General features: G+C 46.1%; 2 protein-coding genes across 2 annotated transcripts in view; one reads left to right on the top strand and one right to left on the bottom strand.

The window, feature by feature from the left end:
• IGF2BP3 (insulin like growth factor 2 mRNA binding protein 3) overlaps positions 1 to 7942 on the top strand; it is a 103161-nt gene extending 95219 nt beyond the window's left edge. The window contains exons 11-15 of the mRNA XM_051961487.1: positions 910 to 1029; positions 3436 to 3510; positions 4539 to 4670; positions 5585 to 5698; positions 6012 to 7942. Coding sequence (XP_051817447.1) covers positions 910 to 1029; positions 3436 to 3510; positions 4539 to 4670; positions 5585 to 5698; positions 6012 to 6212 — 642 coding nt within the window. The 3' untranslated portion in view covers positions 6213 to 7942. The remainder of the gene's footprint in view (positions 1 to 909; positions 1030 to 3435; positions 3511 to 4538; positions 4671 to 5584; positions 5699 to 6011) is intronic.
• Positions 7943 to 10179: 2237 nt separating this feature from the next.
• On the bottom strand, positions 10180 to 17606 carry MALSU1 (mitochondrial assembly of ribosomal large subunit 1). The gene is made up of 4 exons (XM_051961484.1): positions 17334 to 17606; positions 15250 to 15428; positions 13634 to 13715; positions 10180 to 10883 (listed from the first exon to the last, which is right to left on the bottom strand). Exons 1-4 carry the CDS (start codon positions 17554 to 17556, stop codon positions 10690 to 10692), a joined length of 678 nt encoding a protein of 225 aa, XP_051817444.1. The 5' UTR covers positions 17557 to 17606; the 3' UTR covers positions 10180 to 10689.
• Positions 17607 to 22510: the final 4904 nt, after the last annotated feature.

The raw sequence follows: 22510 nt of genomic DNA, 5'->3' as shown, positions 1-22510 counted from the left end.
GGCCCAGGAGTCTTCTTCTTTGTCCCTAACGAAGGCCAGGACTGTGTTCAGTAGCATCAGAAGCAGGGTCTCAGTTCCTTAGACCAGATGTAAGTTGGCAGTGGCCAAAGGTGATGTTCCTTTGGAGAACACGCCTGCAGTGGTCTATGGTATCAGTGAGGCGACGATGCTCCTAATGGTCACGCCATGGACGCAGCGTGGCTTGTACGAGTGCAGCCTAGCATTTAATTTGCCAGTCTTTGGGAAAGCTGCCAGTTTTCCCAACTGTTAGATAATCTTACACGAGAGGGCTCATTGGCAGTTTTGAACTGGGCTGTTTATCATTCCTGATCACTCCTACACAAAGGAAGCTATAAAATTTATGAAACTCTTAAGGGTTGTTATGCAATTTACGTGCTGAGTTCAATGTAATTTACCTTGGGAATGGAGTGGGGGGTTAGAGGGAAATCCAGAAATAGTTCACTTATTTAACCTTTAACTCAGTTAATTTTGCCTTCCTGAAGGCTTTCTTTAAACTGTAAAGCAGAGCCTAGATGTTTTTAATCCATAAATTACAGTGCTATTGTAAAACCAGAAAGAAATGCTAACCCTATGGGATTTGGTGAAGGATTTGGTCATGTTGACCCTTAGTAGTTAGTAGTGATCTCTGCTGTTCACATGAGGGAATTTAGGCTCGGCAGGTGTTTTCGGAATAAACTTTGGCTTCTGAGGTTCCTCTCTCACTGGCTCTACAATCATTTTGCTTGTGTTCCCTAAGTTCTTACTGTGTGCAAGGCCCTTGGGCTAGAATTCAGATGTGTGACAAGAAGCAATTTTTTTGAGAGAGGGGCTGTGTCTCTCAAACCCTTTTCCCTCTGGTGGCCCAGTCCTTGGCAGATGTGAATTCCATATTATCTTTTCCTCTTCTAGCAACAGGCTGAAACTGAGACCGTTCACCTGTTCATCCCAGCTATGGCTGTGGGAGCCATCATTGGCAAGATGGGCCAGCATATCAAGCAGCTCTCTCGTTTTGCAGGAGCTTCTATCAAGGTATTTATTCATTATAACTCTGATGCAATGTCCTTAGGGAAGCGTCCCCTCTACTTTGACAGCTTTATGTAGCCAATGAGCCATTTGATCAGGACTAGCTTTCCAGGCTTTTTGGACATCCTTGACTTTCCAAACTCTTTTGGTCCTGCTTTTTCTTCACTTATTTCAAGCTGAAACTGGAAAGAGACCACATTAAGCTTATTGAAAAGAAAAATTTCCTGAGAATTCCCTGAAGGTGGAAACCTTTGGGTCTTCAATCCAACAGATGGGATGAACATCTTCCAGACACTGTCATGTGGGCAGGAATTCTTTTGCAGCTGTGGGCTGCCTCTAGGCTAGAGGACTTCTGACTCTCTGAAAGAAGTAACAAGCTACTCAAAGAACAGAGTTGATCTTTTTTTCTAAAAACTAGCCCCACTTGTGCCTCTTGGCATCCGAGAACTGGGGTTCCATTGATCTCGTTCTCCCTAGATTTGTTCATTAGTGAAGAATGCAGAGCATGAGTTCACAGGAAGCAATGAACCAGACTGTTAAGAGCCAAATAATGGGGCTTATGCCTGGCATAAATTGTGAGTCTTGTCTTAGAAGCGGTTGCCTGTGGTACTGATGTGTGCTCTTTTGGGAGGTGACTTTCCAGAGCTAGAATTGGACACTTTTTCTCCCATTGAGTCAGGGAACAGTACTCTTCCCATCCTTCCCATCTAGGGTGTCTATGTGGTCCTTCCTCCTTTTGCCAGACTCACTATATATCAGACACCTTTTTTTCTTAATGGGAAGATTTTCAATTAAGAATCGTTCCCTAAATTGGCACCGCATGATGTGGACAAATGTATAGGCTTGAGTTGGGCTTATTTCTGTAAAATATACAGGATGCAGATCATTTAAACCTAGCTGAGCATCCAAAGGGGAATGTGTTGAAGGTACACGTTCTTCATCTTTAAAATGTTAGCACGTGGCCCATGATGTACACTGTAAATTACTGAAATACATGTTTTTATTTTTTAAGTCCCTGAATCACATAATACTGAAACAGCTCCCATGATTAAATTCATGATCCATTTGGCTGTTGGGGGGGTCGTTGGTTGATTTACTGCTCTATGATTCTCTGAACCTAAATGTTTTGCCTGCGCAGTAGGGATATGTGTGCTCCTTAAGGAGTTCATTATTATGTTGCAAGGAGAAATGGAGTCCCATTTGAAATGCAAAGTTGATGTTGCCTATTTTTCCCACCATTTACATTTATATATGTATTAAAAAAATGCTGAACTGAAGAAGATACTTTCAGTAGACTCAAGTAAGTTATTTATCTCCTTGGCACAAGGTGAGAAGGCTAGAGTCTTTTCCCTAGAGTCAATCCAACAAAGCTAACCAGAGGCCCCAGGAAAGGGATGCCAAGGAGAAGATGATCTAAAAGGCAGATTCGTATAAGACAACAATATTAATCCAGTTTTTTTAAATGTTGTAAGCAACTTATGACAACTGGCAATTATATGGTACTGTTGTAAGAGCTACATAGTACTTTATATGTATTATCTCATTTGAGTCTCACAATAACTATGAGGAAGGTACTATGAGTATTATTATCCCCACTTTATAGATGACAAAATTGAGGTTTATGTCCAAGGTCATACCATGAGTCTTCTGAGTATAAATTGTCTATCCCCTGCATCAAACTGTCTTTTGTACAATAAAAAAGAAAAACAGCTTTGTATTGAGTTTGCACTTTGCCAAATATGACTGATTCTTAGGGGAAAGTTCTCTAAAACTGGAGCAGCCCTTTCTTCTTGAGATAGGCTTGATTTCAGTTGGACCAGTTGACTTTTAAAACTTCTTTCATTAAGCCTTTTGTTCCAAGCAGCCACTATCTCCGTTCATATGCTGTTCTATAAGATGAACCTGACTTAAGTGAGTCACTTTCCCTTGCCTATAAAGAAGCAATCACTAAACCACCAAATCACAAGCATTATTTTTAGGGTGATCTGTGTTCATCTTGATAGTGTAAATGACAATGAGAACAGTCTGCTTTTAAAACAAAAAAAGTATTTTTCTTCCTTTAACTAGCTAATTCAGGCTCAAACTAAGTAAAGCTGTGCTAATGATGAGCATTATCCCAGAGGAGAATGGAATACTTTGGAAAATTTTGGTTTATTGCCTCACTGCAAGTCTTCGAGGGGAGATTGGTTTGTTCAGAGGCTGAGCGATAGTTGGCCGCTGAGGCGTGCTGGTTCTCTGTGAGCAGTTTGCAGGCACTACTGTATCCCTTCTGGATATCAGTAAAGTTTCTTTCTTACTATTTCCTCTTCCCCATTTGTCTCGACATCCATTTCATAGAATTGTAAAAATATCATGGAAATGGCTATGCTACCAGAAGCAGAACTCTGTGCTGATGAAATTTATGTGTTATAGATTGCTCCCCCCGAGACTCCAGATGCCAAGGAGAGGATGGTGATCATCACTGGACCCCCTGAAGCCCAGTTTAAGGTATGCTTTACAGCTGGAATGGGCTTGATTAGATAACGCCAATATTAGAGAACATGTTAAATGCTCTTTCCCCCAAAATGTTGTGACTTTTTTTGCTTCCCTTTAAAATGAACTTGAGTAATATTAGGGATCCATTTTCCTAAGGCTATAGTGTTTGATAGTATGAGTATAATTGGAATTATCCTCAAAATAACTCACTAGATACATTTTTATAAGTTCATGATTTTAAGTTAACTTTCTTCAAGGCTGCTTTTATATTCCAGTTTAAAATTCCTTGCCTTCTAGAGATGCTATGTTTATCAGTCTGCTTGGGCCATTAGAGACTAAGGGAATTCATCTATGCCTCATTTTTCAGATCTCTTTCTGAGGAAATCCCTCATCTTTAAACAAATGGATTCATTTCCTTCTGCCCTTGCTGGCCCTAGATAAGCCTTTGATCTCCATTGGCCCTGGTCTGACATGTTGCCCTTCCCTTCTAGTTCTGTTGGATTTGCAATTAAATAGCCTTCTGGCCAAAATATTGAGAATACTGAACTGCCTCTTGATTATAAGAGCTATTTTGTGTATGTTTGTGTAAAAGCTCTTACTTGTGTCTATAGAAGGTAAATATACATTTTGTCCCATAGTACCTGGGAAGGAAGGTGTGCCATCTTTCCTCATGTTAAGCCTGGCCACTCCTATGTTCAGACACTTTCAGAATGGATAAAAGGGAAGAAATGAAACAAAAGGTTTTCTTTCCTGTAATCCTCTAACACAGAATTAGAATTGTGCCTGTCTTTGACAGTAGGGAGGGCAGAGGCAGCGCAGGCCCTCCGGTTGGCCTTGGCAGATCAGCTGCTAGTTGATTGGATTTTTCATTATTCATGCCTGTAGAGGTTCACCTATACAGATGTCCTCATGCTTTCTGTAGGATGTACTGACTGTTCCCTGGTTAATCCTCTGGGGTCACTGAGGCTATCTTACAACTTACTTACTGGCCCTGTGTGTATGTTTCCTCATCATCATGGGGTTGGTGTTTGTATTTCCAGGCTCAAGGAAGGATCTATGGAAAGCTCAAGGAGGAGAACTTCTTTGGTCCCAAGGAAGAGGTGAAGCTCGAGGCCCACATTAAGGTGCCCTCCTACGCTGCCGGGAGAGTCATTGGCAAAGGAGGAAAAACGGTGAGTCTTTCAGTAAAAACTTTACAACCCTATGAAAGGGAGAGCGTCAAACAATTTCAGAGGACAGAATCTGGGCCAATTCATGTGGACAGGACCAAGGGCAGGGCACGGTGTCCTAAAGGGACACCCTTAGGCTCAAACCAGAGCTGTCCCTATATATTCCTAGTCAATGTTGGCGTAGGATGTTGGCCCATGCTAGGCCGGGGGGTTGGGAAGGCGTCTGCTCCATTAATGTGTCTTTCACAATCGTTCCATCACAGACTTTAATACTGGTCAGGAATGTGATAAATGCTATTCCATTGGGCATAGGGATGAGAAAAGGATTGTCCTTGAGGTACCTCTATTGGGATCAACTGTAGGGGTGTGACACTTTTAAGTGTTTTGAATACCCCTAAATTATATATATATTGCATTTAAATTGATAACTACACATCCTGGTAAAACTAGCTTACCTGAATTTGGGGGGAATTTGCCTTTTTTCCCTCCTTTTCTTGTTTGTAAGTAATAGCAATGCTCTTTTGAAGTAATGATGCCCTTCCAATGTCTCAGAGATCTATGACTTTTCATAGTCTTCCTCCTCAAACACTGAGACCTCAATAGGATTTAAAGTTGGTCTTTCAGAATTGATGTGGCCAAAAATCCATTGCCACCAGTCATCCTGGTGGGAGCTCACTGAAACTCTGGTTGGTCTTGAGGTAAACAATTACTGGTCTCCCCTTTAATTTAACCAGCTTGGGATCAGGTCTGCCCACATCATTTTCAAGCCGACTTTCAGGAACATGTGGTCAGTCACTTCCCCCTCACTGTGAGGGATTAGGGGAAGCGATTCAGAATAGGATCGGTAAGGTTCCTATGACTAAAGCTCCCCTCGTGGGAAAAGGCCACCCCCCAATAACGGGCAAACTTGTTTGCAGGTGAACGAGCTGCAGAATCTGACCAGTGCCGAGGTGGTTGTTCCTCGTGATCAGATCCCCGATGAGAATGATGAGGTGATCGTGAAGATAACTGGTCACTTCTATGCGTGCCAGGTAAGTGCTAGATAAACATGCTCACGGGCAAGGCTGTTACCTTTCCAAAACCTCAGCATTAAGTGTTCTTCCTGCCTTCCTTCTTCCTCCTCCTCCTCCTTCTGCATGTGTCTCTGTGAGGCTGGTAGCTAGGTGACTCTGGCTGACAAAAGTGGCTGCACCCTGCAGACACCAGCCCTAGAAAGTCAGCTTCTGTCCTCGCGCTCCCACTGATCTCCCCTGTAAGACTTGTAGAACAAGAGTCGGAGGGTGGCTGCAGAGCCTTTGCCGAGTTCTGACCCAGTGTTCTTCACAAGGCTTTGTCCTCTTACAGCTCGCCCAGCGAAAAATCCAAGAGATTCTGGCACAGGTTAAGAGGCAGCAGCAAATGCAGCAGCAGAAGAATGCCAATGCTGCCGCCGCAGCCGCTGCTGCGGCTGCTGCTGCTTCGGCCGCCGCCGCGACTGGTGGTGGTGGCGGTGCCTCCGCCGCCGTCCCTGGGCCAAGCGGCCAACCTCAGTCCAGGCGCAAGTAGAGAGGTTAAGGAAACGGCCCATCTCAACAAAAGATGCCAAACCAAAGACGAGACTAAATATAATAGATGGGTGAGGAAACACCTATCCCTAAATCACAATTAGAAGTCCCACCTACCAAAAGCTTATTTGAAGACCAGGCAAAATTTTGAATTCGTTTTAAAAAATTTCTATGTAATGTCCTCTCAAGTTTCCGGAACCTGGCTTTTAAGGAACCAACAACAAGAAGAAGAACGACATCTACAAGAACAAGAAAATTAAGAGTCATTTCCCTTGTGTTATATTCTTGAATTTGTGTAAAGTGACTTGATGTTTATTGTCCTTGATATTCTCCTAACCATTTTAGCAGTTGGTTAAATTAAGCTTTGTGTTCTCACCTTACCAACTTTAAACAGAGAGAAAGAAAGGCATTGCTCCTTATCCATTGCTCATGAAAATAAGCCGGTGGTAATTATTGGTGGACTAGAATTATATATCCAGTAAATTGTCAACAAGTATAATTAAACATTAGATGTATGTACCCCAAGCCAGTGGCATTTTTTAAAAAATTTGGTTGCATTTTTACTAAGGGAAATGTTGAGTGTGTTGGCCAGGGCCTGGAAAGAATATGCATTTTACAAAACTACCTCAGGCGTAGAGAGCACTTAAAAAAAAAAACAAAAAACAAAAAAAAAAACAAAAAAAAAAAACAAAACAAAAAACAAAAAAACCAAAAAAAAAAAATCTTTTCCTTTTTTTTTTTTTTTTTTTGGTAATCTGTACTTTTGATTTAAAAAAAAAAAAAATAGTCCCAGAACTTTTTTTTTTTAAAAAACAAAGCAGATTTAAAATCTGATCGGCCAACAGTGAGAAACAAGATGAGCTAATTGGGCAAAGAGCACATGGTGCTTTGAACTGGTGGTTGATTAAAAAAAAAAAAATTGGAAAACAAAAACCTGGGCCTTCTAAGGCTTCTGCCACCAAAATTTATCAAATTCAGTCAACATTCTAAGATTCTGAATAATGCCAACAGGAGAGCAGCAATGCCACTTATGTTTGATCTTTTAAAATGGGCTTTAAAAGAATTGGTCCTCTTCTGGGAAACAGAACCGAGAAGTGATGGCGAGATGCTGGGGGTCTGGGGGGTCGAGCTGAACCAGTTGCAGGAGACTGGACTGTTTGTGCTCCTTTATTAGATGCATGAACCCTTTGTGCCTTTGACCATCACTGCCTAAAGAAACAATGCTTCGGTGCAGATCCATGCAGTCCGTGCGGACGTTCATTGTGTTCCAAGAGCGAGCTTCCTCTTTCGTTCTGTAGGCCATGTGATCTGTTGGGCCATTTCTGATGCTTGTCATGCTTTTAGATGATCACAGCTGTTATCACCACAACCAGGGAGGGCAAGGAAGGTCAAAGATCTGACCATATTTAAAGAAAAGGAAAGGCTACATATCCAGCCACTGTCATGGGCCACACTAAACCACCTTGAAAGTTTAAACATGAGCTAAACACGGAAAGAAAAAAAAACCCAAAACACCTAAAATAAAGCCTCCTAGTTTGGCTTAAAGATAAAATACAGCAGGATTTATACACAGTCTGCAACCAACCAGTTGAAAATAAAATAGTCAAAAGACAGGGATGTAGGAAAGCAACTAAATTTCTCTCCAATTTCAAAATGTAATTTGAAAAAAAAAAAAAAAATGATTGTGCTACTACGCATTCAAGTTTCTCCAATAAACTTCAATCTACCTCAGTTTGTGAAATGCGGCGGCAACAATTGGTGTGCATGGGTATGTATGTGTGCGGGTGTGTCCATGAGTGTGCGCGTGGGTGTGTGTATGTGTGTGTGCGCATGGGTGAGTGGTCTACCCCGAGCCAGGCACTTTGCCTCCAAGTCCTCTCCCAGGATGTCTTTGTGTATGAAGGAACCAAACTCCAAGGGCCAGCTACAGAATTTGGTAATCTCCCTCTTAAAATCATATTAAAATGAGGCGTTCTGCATAGAATACACTTTTCCCCCATATCCCCCCCCCCCAAAAAAAAAATCCTCATACAGCTTAGATAATCCTGAAAATGATGTTCTCCTCCATTTTCTTTTCTGAATCAGTTTTAAAATAAGACTTGGTAGTTTTAGCAAAGAAAGGAGCCTCTCCCTTTCTTTTCCACAGTGGAACAGAACCTAGTATTTAAAACCACCTTCTTCTAAGGAACTGGAATTGCTTCCATTTGAACAATCCCTGTGTAGAACCTGGGCTTTTAGTTGAGGCAAGTTTAAGCTCGGACTCCTAAGTGCCAGTGGCTTTGCATTTTTAACAGATATACTTTATTTCTATTGCTAATTTAAGTACTATTGCTTTCCTTTTCATTTTTAGTCAATTGTTATGATTAAATATTATACTCTTTTCAATTACTATTTGACTAATGGGAGCACCTGGGCCTAGTTAAGAAATGAGCCTAACACTCCTCCCCCCACTCCCTAGAGTAGGATTCATTTTTGTCCCCTGATGCTCCCAGTGCAGCTCAAGGTACTTCTGAATGGAATAAGTCATCTTGAAGTTTAGTTTCCTTAGTATATGGTTTTGATGTTTTTTCATATTTGGTCTTTTACACTAGTGGTTCCGAGGCCAGACGCATTCACTGGCCGAGTACAGGCGGGATCGTTGTGTCCTGGGCAAAGCAAACTCTTAGTGGCAGGGTCAGCTCCAAGTCAGCTCCTCTTCTACAGACGCCTCCAGGGTGTCTTCCTTCTGACCCAGCCCCACTCACTCCCACCATGGCTCATGGTGTGTGTGTAACTCTGGTGTGAAAGTTGACAGATCTGAATGCCAGCAGGAATTTCTTTTCTTTTTTTTTTTTAAATGTTAGAAATTACCTTTAAAATGCAAAGATTAGGTAGCACAGTTAGAGTTGTATAACACAACTCCAAAGCATAGAAGAAAATTTCCATTGCTGATATTCTAACTGGTAAGGAAGAGCTGTTTTTGAGGCAGAGGAAACCAAAATTCCAGACCAATCTCTGCAGCTTGTGTCCACTAAATTCTGTTAACCGATCACTTCTGTTTAGGGAAGAAAGTCTTGTTACTCTAAGCAACGTGAGACCTCTGGCAGATCCTGCCAGGAGGGATATATGGTGAGCAAGAAGCACCTGTCTGCCAGTTGGATCTAGCTTGTAAATACAGGCACTTTCCTCCAGATGTACCATACTTATCTATTAGTCTTGGTAGATGGAAAAGGGAAGACTTTGGATAAAAATTTCCTTGCTATTACTTTATAGACTCAAGGAAACATTGAGCAGCTTTGAGATCAAGGATAGGCTTCTCAAAATCATCCTGGATATGGACTAATGTTAAGCTGCTCTGAGCCAGCCTTGAAAGGGACTTGAAAATAAACCAGTCTTCCTCCCATCTCATTCTGCTAACCCATGACCAGTTAAATTGCTTCCGGAAGCCAAGTATTATAACTGCTCTAGAGGGGATAGTAAGAAATTTAATTAGTATCAAAGCTGAGTTTCACATTTTATTTTAGGACATGCCCTACTGATGAATGTTCTGTAAGCCTGAGTTGTACTTAAATTTGTTAAATAGGTCAACTCAAAGGGAGAAGAAAAACTAAGATAATGATTTATAGGTTTCATGCCCTGTATAGCTTCATAGGTTAGCAATATATTCCACATTAAATTCTAACTTTTAGCTTGGATTATTGTTAGTCCCATCTTTCTATAGAGTATATGGTTTTGTGGCTTTTCGGAATAACATCTGTCAGTTAACCAGTCACAAAACTGAATATCACTGAACTGATTTTTCCCCCTCCAATTGGTGGCAGTTAACAGGCTCTGAAATGTGCACGACTTAAATACCACAATTATTAATATGAAAAGGCATTCAGAGGAAATGAATAAACATAACCAGACTCTAAACTCCTATTAATAAGCATCTAGCTAAAACTAGAGTACCTTGGGCAAACTATACCTAATATAAAGAACCAGCCATCTATCAGTTAACAATTTTATTTCATGTTTTGTCGGTGTCAAATCGACAAATCTGCCTATTTTTCACATGGAGATTCTTCTTTTCCCACAAATAAAAAATGAAAATTAAGACCCCAGTGTAGATGATCCCCATGTTGTCACTTCTTAAAGGGTTATTTCTGTACTATGTCACAAAAGACTGATTAGGGATCAGGAAAAATGTTGAAGCAATTTAGATAGATGCATAAATAGCCCATTTCCAATGAAGTTTGAAAACACTTCTGATAGTAGGTAGAGCTCCTTGCTTAAGATAATGTGTCTACGAGAAAGAGCTCATCCCTAAAGTTTTGCCACTGCTCAGTTCCCAAAGCTTTCTATGCTTTCCACATCGAGTGCACATAAAAGTGTGCTCAACATCAAAGGCTTCTAATGGGACTCAGAAGCTCAACTCTCCTAGTGGATTAATTTGTTACAAATCCAAACAGAATCTCATCATAACATTGCCTGATTCTAGTTGCTTCCAAGCTCTTACTTTATTCCCTTTTGACCTCTAGTAGAGAACATGCCGAAGGCTCCTCTTCTGGTGGAAATCCAAGGATGAAGTCTTCAGGCAGTAACTCTGGTGCGATCTGAGCTAACTGATCATCAAAAGGGCCCAGAGTCCATAACTTTTCCAATTCATAGGTTTCTCGGGTCGCTGGAAGCATCAAATGAATCACCATACTGCCTGTCAGGGAGACAAGAGTTATGAAAAGTCAGATGCACTCCTAGACTTAGAATTTTTGAGTTTAGGCAGAGACTTTAAGGCCTTCCCTGGGCTAAGGGGGTTCTCATTGTCCAAGGAGACTCTGGAAAGCCCAGCTCGCCACAAGTGTAGACCAGCCAGGCTGTCCTCAAAGATGGTCACTTTCCTCCAAGCGACCTCCCCCTAAAAGACGAATTTCTAAAATCTAAGCAAGGGATGTTCACAAAAAGCAATTTCCATTTTGTAACAATGAGATTTTTCCATCACTGCGATGCACCCCCATCAGTGCAGAACCAGCAAAAGTATTTTTCTAACCTAAACTTTCCTATTCTTTCAAAAAGAGGGAAAGGATTCAGAGAAAGAGTAGAGGTAGGAACTCTAAAGCTATCCTAACCAAGCCTGTACCCAATTTTTTGCAGACTATTTCAAGTATGACTAGAAATAACTACATCTAGTGCTAAACAAATTACCAGTATCAAAAGTGCCGTGTAGGTGTTGGCACAGGTTGGATATGTTTATACACAGACCAGTTCATTTTTGTAGCTAATGAGTGTTTCCTTTAAAATAACACTGCAAAGCAAACAGGACGAGCAATCGTGCCTTTGTTTTCCCGAGAGTGAAGCAGAGAAGCTGAAAGATTTCACAAAGGATAGAATGGAGGCTTCTTGGCTTCAGGTTCAATCCGTTCCACTAAACACACTTGCCCCTCTATAGGGAAGACAAAATAGAATCCATCCCTTCTCAAATGCAAGTCCCTGAAGGTTATTTCACTATAAAAATTCTTCTGGCTATCAGGACTCATTTAAATCACTAGTTAGCAAAACTAAATTTCCCCCCATAAAATACTCCTACTTACAGCTTAAATATATGTCTTATTAGAATTTATATGCAACAAAAAGCAGTGGTTCCTTCTTCAAAAACTGATTATGTAGGTGCATCAAAATCTTGATCTGAAAATTAGTAATGCTGATCAAGGCAGAGCCATTGCCAAAACTTAGGAAGCCAAGTTCTTAATTCCAGAAAATTAGGAAACCCTAACTACTGAGACACATTTAAAATATTTACGGAAGACAGTGCACACAGCCAGGGAGACAAGAGACACACATGCATATCTATGTAAATAGATTAACTGGAGCACTGATGTGAAATGTGCAATTCTTAACAAATCCAGCCAGGTCAACATGGTGGCTCATGTACCTTAGTCTCATCTTCCACTTTGTTACTAGACATGTGTGATCTCTTTGAAGGGCTCCATTTTAGATGAACAACCAAAGAGATCCTGTCTAATTGTGTGCTGGAAGCTGGCAAGGGCCCAAGCTGGCCCGCTCCTTGGTCTTTCTGCCCCAGGAGAGGAGGGGAGCAGCTAAGGGACACGGCTGGGCTGGCCAGGCCTTCCTCACCTGCGCCCAGCCAGGGGGCTGCAGAGAGCAAGGACTCCCTGTTGGGCTCTGACTGACCAGCTGCTGTTCTCTCATTTTGAGAGCCGGGCCCCCCCCTTTCGCCTCTCCGGGGCCTGTTTCCTCATTGAGAATGGTTGGGGGGAGCCTAGATCAGCCTTCCAGCACTCCCATGTTAAGTCTCCCTGGCTGTACCCATGTTTGTCACTCACACCCCAGGTGCTGACTCAGACCGCCTCCTTTTTTTGCTCCAGCAGAATCCAGGATTAAGCCTGGACTTCTCTGACTATTCTTTCTCCCCCTTTTCACCAAGCTCCAGCCCCTTCCAAGTTGACGCCCATCTCTCTGGGCCAGGAGCCCTGTGATCCTCTGGGATCCGGCCTCCCCGTTTTGGGGCCTGTTTTCCCCCATCCTCTGACACTGTAGCCCCCCGCTCCCTCACCTTCAGCCAACCTGCCTCACTGACCCCAAGGCACCCCTCCAATAACGGCTCCCCCTTCTCGTACAGATGAGGAAACGGGCTGAGAGACGAAAGGCCTTGTTGAGGGGCTAGTACGGAGCTCCCTGGAGGGCTGGGGGGGGACAGAGGCCAGGAGTCCCAGCTCTCCAATCGGGGCTTGGACGGATACTTCTCCATCCTCAGAATACGCTTTGTCGTGTCCTGCCGTGGCTCATTCCCTTCCCCTCCATCTCTGCTCATTAAAGAAAGAACCGTCCACACGGGAAGACCCAGCTCGAGGGCTGCTCCCACTGCTTATGTGATGGCGAGCCCGGGGGCAGCGGCGTGCCCCCCGAAGCGCTCCGTGTCTGCACCATCCCCATCCATCCCATCGTGGGCCCCGGAGGCCAGCTGTGTCCATCCCATCTCCCCCCTTAGGCTGCATGCTCCCAGAAGGCAGTGGATGTCTCCCTCATCTCCAGACTCCGCTCCCCCATGCTCCCGTGAAGCCCACCACCTTGCATGTAGCAGGCTTCTAAGTGTTTGTGGAATGAGTGGATGAAGGGACGAATGAATGGTGGCAAGCTCCCACCTCAGCATCTGCGTCAGACGTGGGGGGGCGGGGGGCGGGCGGGGAGGGGGAGGTCTGGACACCAGGCTTCCTGGTTGGTCACTCGGCAATATTTGTTTTAATGTTTAAAACAAATGTCAGTCATTTTCCCTTGGTGACAGGCATGCTGCTCTCAAAGGCCTACTCCCTGGCTCCCGAAAACAGTCTGAAAGAAGTTTGCAGCAAGAGCTGAGAGACTTCTTTGATATATAAATATGAACCTATATGTATATATCACCCCTGAAACAAATTCTCTCGGGAAGCGTTCCCCTGCCCCCCAACTTACCAAAATCCACACACAGCCAATCATCTGCCTCCTTCCCTTCGATGCGAACATAAGCATCACTCCTGGATTTCAGGAACTTATGCTGGAACAAAAAGCCAGATGAGCCCAAACCGTTCTTCTTTACAAGGTCCTCATGGCACTGAAAATTTGGTTCTGGGTCAAAAAGGGGATGTGTGCGTGGGAAAAGGTGACTCCTTTACAAGAGAACTTGCTCTAACCGCCAAAGCTTACAAGGGAACCGAGTTCCCCAAGGTCCCCATGACAATGCTGGGCGGGCCTTCCAAGGTGGGGCTGCCTTAGTGGGTCGGGGCTCCCCCTTCGATCACAAAGCCCCCTTTACAGAGCTGGTCACCCCCCAAGACTATAAGGGAGGGGCCAAACCTGGCAACCCAACTTCTGATTCTCCCTCAGACTAAACATTGACACGTGCTCCAAAGGCTCTCCAATGGGGGGCAGGTGTGCCCTAAAACCCCACAAGAGCCAATGCTGAGGGGCGCTCTCTCGGGCCGAGAAAGGCCTCCGACACCAAGCCAGCTACAGGGGAGACCCAGGGCAGAGAAAAGGGTCGGCGCTCTTTGGGCAGGGGAGCCTCTCCGCCGGCACACACACCAACCTTCCTCCATTCACATCACCTTCGGGTCCCTCAGGCCCCCTAGAAGATGGCTCTTGGTGGGGGCCGTTCTCCAAACGACAGTCAGTGTGACCAGCCCAATTCCCTCCTCCGACCCCCAACCAGGAATGTGGCAGAGACCCCCAGACCCTCATGTCCTGGTCAGAGTGGGAGGTGCAGAGGCCCCAAGGCGAGAAAGCCCAAAGTCAAACCTGGGGCTCCTGCCTCCCCCCCCGCAGCCCCGAGGAGCAGAGGGCAACACCGCGGCTCCGAGGCGTGGCCGGGCCCACCCTGCAGCTCTCTTGGCTACCCTGTGACCTCTGCCAGATCACCCCCCAAAATCCCAGGCATCAGGGCAAGCCCCCAGGGGAAGGCTCACTGGGCACTGGGGGAAGACTCACTGGGCATCAGGGCAAGCTCCCAGAGGAAGGCTCACTGGGCATCAGGGCAAGCCCCCAGGGGAAGGCTCACTGGGCATCGGGGCAAGCCCCCAGGGGAAGACTCACTGGGCATCAGGGCAAGCCCCCAGGGAAAGACTCACTGGGCATCAGGGCAAGCTCCCAGAGGAAGGCTCACTGGGCATCAGGGCAAGCCCCCAGGGGAAGGCTCACTGGGCATCAGGGCAAGCTCCCAGAGGAAGGCTCACTGGGCATCAGGGCAAGCTCCCAGAGGAAGGCTCACTGGGCATCAGGGCAAGCCCCCAGGGGAAGGCTCACTGGGCATTGGGGGAAGACTCACTGGGCATCGGGGCAAACTCCCAGAGGAAGGCTCACTGGGCATCAGGGCAAGCCCCCAGGGGAAAGCTTCCCAGAGCAGGCAGAAGCTAAGCTGGGGCCTCCCTCCTCCAGGCTGCACCTGCACAGATTCCCACACAGTGTAAGGAATAAACTGGATAGTCTTGGAAATCTCTCCACTAGGGGCATAGGTCAAAGGGCAGAGAGCATGGCCTGGGGGGTGGAGGGAAGAGAGCCTGCCCACTTAGCTCACAGCCAGGAGCCCCACTCACCGTCTTCACGAGGTACTGGGCCAGAGCCTGCAAATGCCGCGTGGACGTCCCACTCGCAATCACGAAGTAATCCGTGTACTTCAGCTCTGGGGAAACCTGGATCACACAAATGTCTCTCGCGTTTTCTTGCCTCAAGAGGGACACCAGCAGGTTGATGTCAAACTTGGGTCCCCGGTGACCTGGAACACCCCCCCCAATGTTTGTGACTATGAGACCCCACCAGCAAGCAGGCATTTACTCAGACCCCCAGGCGCCGAGGTAACTCCCGACATCCTATACCAACCCCAGGAAACGGACCCCTGTCCAGGATCCTCCGGGGAGCTTTCTCTTCATTCACAGAAAAGCCCAGGAGGATGCCAGGGTCCCTCCCGCAGGGACCCAATCCAGGCCCTTGTAAAGGTCCCAGTTACTCGAACGGAGATCAGGCTCTCCCAGCGGCTCTCCCCCGACCAGGGAAGCACCCAGCACGAACAGTTAGAACACACCCTTCACCCTTGTTTCCCCTGCGCCCCCCAAGCCTCTCCCCCAAAGCCAGCACTCAGTTCCCTGACAAACACATAACCCAGGCCTGGTTCGGGAGGGAGAGGGGATGGGAAGGAAGAACAAGACCAGGCCCTGCCTCTGAAGCACTCGGGATCCCGCCGGGGAGGTCACACAGACACAGCTCAATGGGCTTTTCTTGGAGAAGGGGGAGCATCCCTCGAGCCGAAGGGCCCAGGGGACACCGAGGCACACTTCAAGGCCTAGGATGCCCTTCTGTTCACCTAGAAATAAAGTGGCACAGAACATACCCCCTCCCCCCAAGAGGTCCGGGAAGGTGGGCCCCCCCTCGACGCTCCAAAAGAGCCCAGGAGCCCCCACAAGCCGACAGCTAGAGTCACACTTGGGACCCCGACGGCTCAGCAGGCCCGGCCTGGGTGGGACTAAACATGAGCATCGAAGGGCCCAGCTCGGAAGCCAGAAGGGGCCCAGCCGCCATGGAAGCCTGGCCCAAGTGCATGTGGACGCGACACTCTCAGGGGGCCCGGGGCACTCCAGGGAAACAAAGCCAGAAGGCTGGTAATAAATAACCAGCATGTTACCCCTTACAAAGTCAGCTTTTAAAAGGTGGAGCGAGGAAAGGAAAAGGGGTGCCGAGCTCCCCAAGACCAGAGATCGCCCCATTTGTCAGAGATGAAGGATTGTGCAGAGGGCGGGGCTCCTTCCTTCCCCTGGGGTCCCACCAAGCATCTACCTAGGCTCCAAGCAGGAATCTGCCCTGGCCAGTCCCCTAGAATGGGGCAGGGATCAGCATACATAGGGCGCCTACTGTGTGCAGGCTCTTTTGCCAAATTTGGTCTTCCTGATCCTCCCAACAACTCTGGGAAGGAGGTACTAACACCAACCCAGTTAGGTGAGGGGCTCATCCTGGCCCTCACCGCTAGGAAGGGATGAGGCATTCCCCGCTGTCTCTCAAAACAAAGTGAGGATAAAAGATTGCCCTCGGGGGCAGGAGAACCAGAATTCGAATCCTTCCTCGGAGAGGCCAATTATGTGACCCCGGACAGGACACTCGACCTCCCCGTGACTCAGCGTCGTCACTTGTAAAACGGGAAGAATGCCTGTAGTGCCAACTGCTCCCGCGAAATACACCAAATACTTATGAAGCACCTACTGAATACCGGGCCCTGTGCCAAGGGGGAGGGGTACAAGACCCGTCAGGGGCGTTCTCTGCCCCCGTGGTTGGGTCCCACGTGGGGCTCCCTCGTCCCTCCCCCAGGGAGCTTCTTCCCGGCTCGCGTGGCTTTCCATTAATGTGCACTTTTCAAGAACTTGTAAGCCCCTGTAGAACGGGATGCTCCCATTTTACGGATGAACAAACTGAGACTGGTAGAGGCCGCCTAAGTCCAAAGGTCCCGGGGACCAGTCACGAGCATTTCCTGCCCCTCCCCCACTCCCCGGGCCTCAGTTTCCCCGCTGGCAGACAGAGGGGTCGAGGCCGCGAGCCGGAAAGGGCGGGTTCCACAGCGGAAGCGGCGGCCACTGGAGGCCCGGAGAGGGGGGGGCCGGCGCACGAAGAGGCCTGGGCCCCGCCTCCCTCGTACCTGCCGCGGCCCGCTCTTCTCGGGCGTCAGCCTCATCCCGCCGCGCTCCGCTCTGGAGCCCGCGCGCCCCTACAACAGAGGCAGGAAAGAACCCCCGGCCAAGCCGGCTCTGCGCCTGCGGCGGCGTGGGCCTCGTGCCGGCCCAGTGAACGCCGGCGCGGGGCCTCAGCAACGGCAGGAGACGCCCCCAGCAACGAGCCCCCAGTCCCAGGCCCGGACCCATCACTGCGCGTGCGCTCCCCGGCGAACTCTCACATGCGCTGCCTCGAGCGGCCGCCCCGCCCCTCTCTCGCGGGGCCGGAGTGCAGAGTTCTCATTGGCCTAGCGAGAGGACTCGGCGGCTTGCGATTGGTTGCCGCAGAGACGTGACGTCAGCGCCGAGACAACCGCAGTTCCGGCGGGAGTCCTGCGCTAGTGTGCGCGTGCCCGCGTGCTCGCGGCGTTGTTGGTGGCGCGCTTTGGGAGCGTGGGCGGAGGAAGGGATTGCGTCATCTGAGTCCCGGCCGGCCCTGGCGCTTTGGGGATTGAAGAGCTCTTTGCCCCCTGCTGCGGGATGGTGGGGGGAGCAGGAGAGAGACGGGAGAAACTGCTCAGGCATCATTACCAAATGCCTCATGTCCTCAAGCATTTATTGAGCACCTCCTGTATGCCAGAATCCTTGCTAGAGCTTGGAGAATAATAATCAGCATTTATAGGATGCCTTCTGTATGCCAAGAAAGTACCAAGCACTTTCCAAGTGCCCCTGTTGCATTTGAACAGCCGGGGAAACTGAGGCGGGCTTCGGGGAAGGGACTGGCCAACAAGTGCCCGAGGCTGCGACCCGGATCCAGACTCAAAGCTCTGCCTGGGGCGCCCCTGGTGGTCTTAGGGGCCCTCCCCGCCTGCAGGGGCTTACACTTTTTATATTTTCCTAAATTTTATTTATTTTTTATTTTTTCCAATTACACGGAAAGACGATCATTATTTTTATAGGATCCGGAGCTCCAGGTTTTCCTCCCTCATCCCCAAGCCAGAGAGTTAGGAGACAGGTTCTCCGTGTGCAATCCACATCGTCGTGAAAGAAGAAACTGACCCAGGGGAAAGCCACAAAACCCAGGAAACCGGTGCTGGAGGTAGAAGGAGGGGCTGGGTCCTCGGAGGCCCAAGTCCTTAACCTTGGTGATCCGTCAGCCCGGGCCCTTCTCAGAATAAGGGGCCGAAGATAAACTGCGCCTGGTATCAATAAATCCAATTATAGCGACTTTTAAAGTCGGGGCTCCCAGGCTGATAGCCTGCTTTAAAACCCAACCAGCAAGCACTGAGTCAGCATTCGTTATGTACCCGGTGTACTGTCCTTCAAGTCACTTAGAATTCCGGCCTTTGCCTGGAGATCGCCTTCAGTCTGCTTGGGAGAAGTCCCTTAGATAGATCTTTTTTTCCTGTTTGTATTTCACCCCTTGTGTATCACTCCTTGAAGGCAGAGACTGTAAGTAGCTTTAGTCTCCTCAGTGTTTAGTGCCTGCCATACAGCAAGCACTCAATAAATGCTTGCTGGGTTCAAGACTGAGAATACCCAGGTTAAATAGCAGGAATAAAACAATTTCTGGCTTCAGGAAACATTCTAGAACTGAACAGTGTGTTTGTTTTTATTTTTTATTATTTGTTTATATTTATTAGAAATTGTTTAAATTTATGTATTTATTTATATTTTATTTTAAAATTTTATTGTATTTATTGTTTATTGTTTTTATTATTTTGTATTTATTTGCTTTTTATTTTTGAAGCCTATAGATAATTTTCAACGTTCATCCTTCAAAAACTTGTGTTTCCAAAAAATTTTTCTCCTTTCTTTCCCTCCATCTCCTTCCCTAGATGGCAAGTAATTCAATAAATGTCAAACATGTATAATTTTTCTGTTTGCATTTCCACAATGATCATGCTGCACCAGAAAAATCAGATCAAAAAGGAAAAAAAAAAAACATGAGAAAGGAAACAAAATGCAAGCAGACAACAAGAAAAGGTGCAGGTGCTATGTTGTGACCCACATTCACTCCCTACAGTCCTCTCTCTGGATGCAGATGGCTCTCCATCAGAAGTCCATTGGAACTGGCCTAGATCATCTTGATTGAACCATGTGTTTAAAAAGCTCTGAATCTAGAGAAAATCCACCAATTGCCTCAATCAAAATTAGGGAATGTTAGTCAAAAATTGAGAACAGAAATAAAATTCAGGTTTTTTTTTTTTTTTTTTTTCAATGTTAAAAGGGAGGGGGAAGTGACATGAATGGAAAGCCTGAGAGACAATGTTTCTGGGTAATTAGGCTTTGATCATATTAGTGAAACTCTACCTCTACCCAGATCACTTAAATTCAACACTGTAGGCCACAATGCACCTAAATGAGTTTCTCTTTTTACTTTAATCAAAAATAAGCTCTTCAAGTTTGGTAGGATTTTACCCAGGAATGAGGAGAATGTTTCATTTCAAGCTTTGAATGAGGAGGTAAAAAGAGAAAAACTCTGCTAACCTAATAATTCATGATTAATCATCAGAAAAGGAATCTTTTGTTGTTGTTGTTGTTTTTGTTTTTCAGAAAGGGATACACTAGGAAAAAAGAGGGAAGGAGAATAGAGTTAGAGCTTACATCCCATGTAGAAGACCGCAGAAAAGTCCCAGGGAGTACACTTACAGTGTCTCATAAGCTTCACTTAGAACTACCGAAAGAAGGGTTGGATACAGGATAGAAATCCATTCAACAAACAGACAGAAACAGGGATAAGGAGGTTAGAGTTAGAGCAACTGAGAAGCAAAAGAAAAATACTACAAGGCAGTGATTAAAACTTAATTGATTCTGGTTAGAAAGCAGGCTGATCAATGGAACTAAATCCTAACACAAGCAAATAATATGAAATAAAACTAAAGAAAGACAAGAAGTTAGAACTAAAGATGGGAAGGATCCCAGGAAAACCAAATGGAAAATTTTAATTTTAAAAAAGTTGCATAAATAATACAACTAAAATTATAAGCTAAAAGGTAAAGGGGGTGGGAGGAGTGAAGAATAAATCTAAAATCTATATTGAACTGATGCAGAGTGAACTGAACAGAACTAGGAGATCAAATTATGGAATAACAATTTTAAAAGGCTTAAGAACTCTAATCAGTGCAATAGACAAGCCTGATTTCTAAGGACTGAAGATGATCCCCACTACCCATCTGACAGAAATGGATTCAAGATGCAGAATAAGAAATATTTTTGAAAATATGTGTGTTTATCATGCTTGACTGAGCATATTTGTTATTGAAGTTTGTTTTTTTCTCCCCAGAGTGGGTCAAAAAAGAAAAACTAAACACAACTGAAATTTTGTAAATAAAATTAATCATTAAAATGAGAAAACTTAAAAAATATATATAAAAGCACTGAATCTGTTGGCAAGCCTTTATTAACCACCTACTCTGTGTTATGCAAATGCACTGGGATAAGTGCTGGCAATTCAAAGACCCCCCCCCCAAAAAAAAAAGTCCTGCCCTCTAGAAGCTTACATTTTAATGGAGACAACAGGTACATGTGGAAATATGGGATGGTGCCTGAACCTGTGGTGGGAGGACACTTCTCAATGAAGGTCAATCAATTGGTCAATAAATATTTATTCAGCACCTACTTTGTGCCAGGTACCAGACATTCCCTGTCTTCAAGGAGCTCCCGGTCCAATGGAAGAGACAATGGGCAAACAGCAAGGTAACAGTTTGGAGAACTGTCTGCCAGAGAGGGGAAATTCTTGTCCAGCTCCTACAGGCTGCATGTGTCCAAGGAGAGACTTGAACCCTGAACTTCTGGGCTCTGGCTGCCCGGCTGCTTTACTGAGACTGCCAACATAAATAGAATAAAGACAATATAAATCACGGGAGCTAGGAGCAAGATGATGAGGAAGGATACTATCATTTATGTAGTGTCTGCTGTATACTAAGCACGGTGGAAGCAGGTGGAAGGGGATACACAGACAAGTGAATGCTTTATTTCCCTCTCTAAGGAGAGCTTTCCTTCTAATTTATGTGGCACTTTGCACTGGTCCAGAAGCCCCAAAGTACGAGGAGCCTGTTATCCATGAAGAGAAAATGAACCAGTTCTCAGCAGCTGAAATTCGGCGAAGGAGACACCCACGCCCACCCGGTACAAGGTTGTGGGGGAGCCCCCCACGGCCCCCCTAACCAGAGTGGGCGGGGTTCTCTTGCTGAGACATAGCCCCTCGCAGTCAGTCTGAGGAGAGCAGAGAGGGCTTTGTGGAAAGGGAGCACTTTGGCTGAACTTTGAAGGAAATGAGTAATCCTAGAGCACTTTACATTATTATTTCATTTGATGGGGGAAATGGGATGGCATGATGGGAAGGGCATGGACGGAGCTTCAGAAAATCTCCCCTGCTCTTGGGCGCTCCCTTGTCTCTGAGACCAGTCTGACCCTAACCTGGGGGTGGGGATTGTATATCAGAGATTCTCCCCCTGCTTCAGCAGCAGCCACCACAGCCGTGTGTCCCCATGTCTGGCTCCCAATAATGGCAACACCTAATAAAACACATCAAATTACAAGGAAAACCCATCACAGGGAAAGGAAGTTAGCAAAATACAATCAAACTAAACAATACAAAAATCCGAGTTCATAGAGCCCAGGTTAAGAACCTCTGGACTCTCACACTTAAAATGTCTTTCCTTTCTGAGTGATGAGTCAATTCAATGTAATCATCTTTTTTTTTTTTTTAACATAAATAGTATTTTATTTTTTTCCAAATTCATGCAAAGATAGCCTTCAACATCCATTTTTACAAGATTTTATGTAACCATCATTAAGTGTCTCCAATGTGCAGAAAATGGATCTAGACACAGGGGATTCAAACACACGCACACACACACATCCCCAATTGTTCCTACACACACACACACACACACACACACACACACACACACACACACACACACACATCCCCAGTTGTTCCTGCCCTTTTGCTACTTGGAGGAGTGTAAGCTGTGGGACCCTTCCAGGGACACTGTGTAAGATGGGCAGCTCAGGGCTTTTTGCCCCCACCTGTGGAACAAGTGGGGGGACGTAAGCTGGAGCTCACCTAACTAGCCGCTGCCATAAACCGAGCCTGAGCCCAGCCAGCTCTCCTAACAGCCCGACTTCATTGCTCTTTACACCTTCCCAGGGAATT

This window comes from Antechinus flavipes, chromosome 5, assembly GCF_016432865.1.
Source record: "Antechinus flavipes isolate AdamAnt ecotype Samford, QLD, Australia chromosome 5, AdamAnt_v2, whole genome shotgun sequence".
Lineage (NCBI taxonomy): Eukaryota > Metazoa > Chordata > Mammalia > Dasyuromorphia > Dasyuridae > Antechinus > Antechinus flavipes.
Note: the sequence above shows the minus strand (reverse complement) of the source record. Positions and strands in the feature narration are given on the sequence as shown.

Bases quoted from the DNA above. Each gene is read 5' to 3' on its own strand.
- MALSU1 (XM_051961484.1), bottom strand. From the start codon at position 17,556: ATGGGTCCGGGCCTGGGACTGGGGGCTCGTTGCTGGGGGCGTCTCCTG. The intron at 15,429-17,333 runs GTACGAGGGAGG...GGGGTGTTCCAG, and splicing joins AGAAGAGCGGGCCGCGGCAG to GTCACCGGGGACCCAAGTTT. The intron at 13,716-15,249 runs GTGAGTGGGGCT...TTTTTGTTCCAG, and splicing joins CCCAGTACCTCGTGAAGACG to CATAAGTTCCTGAAATCCAG.